Source organism: Pelodiscus sinensis, chromosome 11 (genome assembly GCF_052426305.1).
Source record: "Pelodiscus sinensis isolate ZL-2025 chromosome 11, ASM5242630v1, whole genome shotgun sequence".
Lineage (NCBI taxonomy): Eukaryota > Metazoa > Chordata > Testudines > Trionychidae > Pelodiscus > Pelodiscus sinensis.
In genome coordinates this window covers 8252802-8255461 of record NC_143062.1, presented here as the reverse complement: position 1 = coordinate 8255461, position 2660 = coordinate 8252802, and the positions used below count along the sequence as shown (strand labels likewise).

Below are 2660 nucleotides of genomic sequence, written 5' to 3'. Positions count from 1 at the left end.
TTCTCCTTGCTCCCTCACTTCTCAGGTTGGCCGCCTTCCCTTCCTCCCCCGCAGGGAAGAAGCTCCACCAGGGAAGATGATGGGGGTGGTGACGATTCCCGCTCGGAGACGCTAGCAACTCGTTCCTGCTTCCTAGGCGCTGGAGACTCCGGAGCAGCCCGGCGGCACAATGGCAAACAGAAGTGGGCTGAACGCCACGCCGGGGCGCGACGCCTCCTCTCTACCAGAGCTGTCCCAGTTCCAGGAGGCCGTCGGCCTTTTCTTCATGGTCCTGCTGAACGTCACCGCCCTGGTGGCCAACGTGGCCGTGCTGGTGGTCATCCTCAAGACCCCCCTGCTGAGGAAGTTCATCTTTGTCTGCCACCTCTGCCTGGTGGATCTCTTGTCCGCCATCTTCCTGATGCCGCTGGGGATCATTGCCAGCTCCCCGTGCTTCAACAGGGTGATCTACAGCATCGCCGAGTGCCAGGCCTTCATCTTCTTGAACGTCTGCGTCGTCAGCGCCTCCATTCTCACCATCTCCGCCATCAGCGTGGAGCGGTATTACTACATCGTCCACCCCATGCGCTACGAGGCCAAGATGACCGTGGGGCTGGCGGCCATGGTGGTGGTCTTCATCTGGGTGAAGTCCATCCTGGTCACCGTCCTGGCGCTGGTGGGGTGGCCCCTAGACAACGGAGCCACGAGTGCCAGTAAGTGCACCGTGTCCTGGAGCCCGGGGACCCACAAAAAGGTCTTCATCGTTGTCTTCAGCGCCCTCTGCTTCTTCCTGCCCACCGGGGTCATCTTCGCCGTCTACTGCAGCATCTACAAAGTGGCCCGGGTTGCCGCCATGCAGCACGCGCCCGTCCCGTCCTGGACCGCCGCCCCCCGGCTGCGATCGGAGTCCCTGGACAGCCAAGTCACCATCATCACCAGCCGCACCCTGCCGGCCAGGCTGTCCCCAGAGCGCATGCTGGGCGGGGGGAAAGCTGCCGTGACCTTGGCCCTCATCGTGGGCCAGTTCTTGTGCTGCTGGCTGCCTTTTTTCTCCTTCCATTTATACTGCGCCATCAACTCGGTCAGCCCGGGCCGGGGCCAGGGGGAGACGGTCGTCACCTGGCTCGCCTACTCCTCCTTCGCCATCAACCCCTTTTTCTACGGGCTGCTGAACCGCCAGATCCGGGAGGAGCTGTCCCGGCTGGGGCGGAGCTGCCTCAACAGGCCCTTGAGCCAGGAGCTCTGTCTCTCCAGCCGGGAGGGCTCCCTCCAGGAGAACTTCCTGCAGTTCCTGCAGAGGACCAGCTGCACGCTGGAGACCCGCTCCAGCTACGGCAACTCCAGCCCCCGGGACACGTTGGACCAAACCATGAGGGGCTTCAGAATTCCAGGCCAAATCCCGGAAGAAACCAACTGAGAGCCCCCTCGGCTCCGGGTGCCTGCTCTCCGCCCGGAGAAGGATGGAGCAGCCCAAGGACGGCCCAACACCTGCTGGGCCCGGGGGGAGGGCTTTGCCTTCCTCCTGAGTAAATCCAGCGGTGCTGGGCATAGAGGGTGGGAGCCAAAGGGGGAGAAAGCAGGAAGTCAGGGAGCCGGCAAAAGCCAAAGGCGCTCGGGAGAGCGAACCCTCTTCCTCCCCCAGCGTCTTCCCTGCCGTTACTCCAGCACCGAAGTCAGACGCAGCGTCGTAGCTGTCGGGTTCTGCAGTTACCTCGTCTGCTAGAGGACTAGACCTGGCGATGGAGGCACAGGGAGATCAGGTGACATGCCAAAGGTTACCTAGTGCCTCGGTTGTGGGGGTGGACGTAGGAGAACCTCAGGCCCCTTCGGTGTCTCCATCCTTTGCTTAAGCCACTAGGCAACACTGCCTTCCTCTGTTTCAAGGCCTGGTCTTTCCAGATGTGGGGGCCTGGGGAGCAGCAGTAACTTGCCGTAGTTGTGCAGGGCAGGCAAGGAGTCACTCTGGAGCAGGTCCTCTTGAGACAGGGTTTGGGGCTGGCTTCTCTCCTCTCGACTCAGTCGTGTGCCGGCTCCTGGGACCCCAGAACAGGTCACTTCCTCAGGAAGCCGGGCTGCAGCATCTCGAAAGCCGCCCCTTGTCTGGGGGAGCCGCGCTTGGCTCAGCAGGGATCTCTCCAAGGCCAGCGACCTCTGGGGAGGCGGGTGAAACTGACACGCGATGCACAGAGGGGAGCCCAGCAATGGCGGCAGGGGGGTGGGAGCTGGGTTGCCTTAAGGCTCCTGCCGCGCCACCCGGCCTAATCCCCAGCGATGGCAGCTCCTTCAGTGCCTGGCCGTGACAAATGCAGGTTGGCAGGGAGAGCTGACGCGTGTGAGTGGATCCAGGGGGCAATCCTGCCGATTTCAGGCCCTAGCAAGCATCAGGGGCTGTCGGAGCAATAGCCGGTGGCGACAGCGCTGACGGTAATACTGTGCGTGCGATCACGTGCGTGCCCCGGCCGGGGACGGAGCCCTTCCCTTGCCTGCTCCCCTCCCTGGGCAGAGACAGCCAGCAATAAATACAAAGGCCTAGCGCCTCAAAGCTCATTCGGCTCTTCCCTGCTGTCGATTTGGGAGCCTCCGTGGATCCTGGGCCTCAGGGCTCCTGGCTGGGTATTTCCTCCACCCCGGCCAGCTCCCGAGGCATTTCTAATTCTGTCTGTGATCGATGCTAATGTATT

General features: G+C 62.6%; 1 protein-coding gene across 1 annotated transcript; it reads left to right on the top strand.

Moving 5' to 3' along the window:
* GPR62 (G protein-coupled receptor 62) lies at positions 1–2660 on the top strand. Its single transcript, XM_075939754.2, has one exon. It carries the CDS (start codon positions 170–172, stop codon positions 1394–1396), a length of 1227 nt encoding a protein of 408 aa, XP_075795869.2. The 5' UTR covers positions 1–169; the 3' UTR covers positions 1397–2660.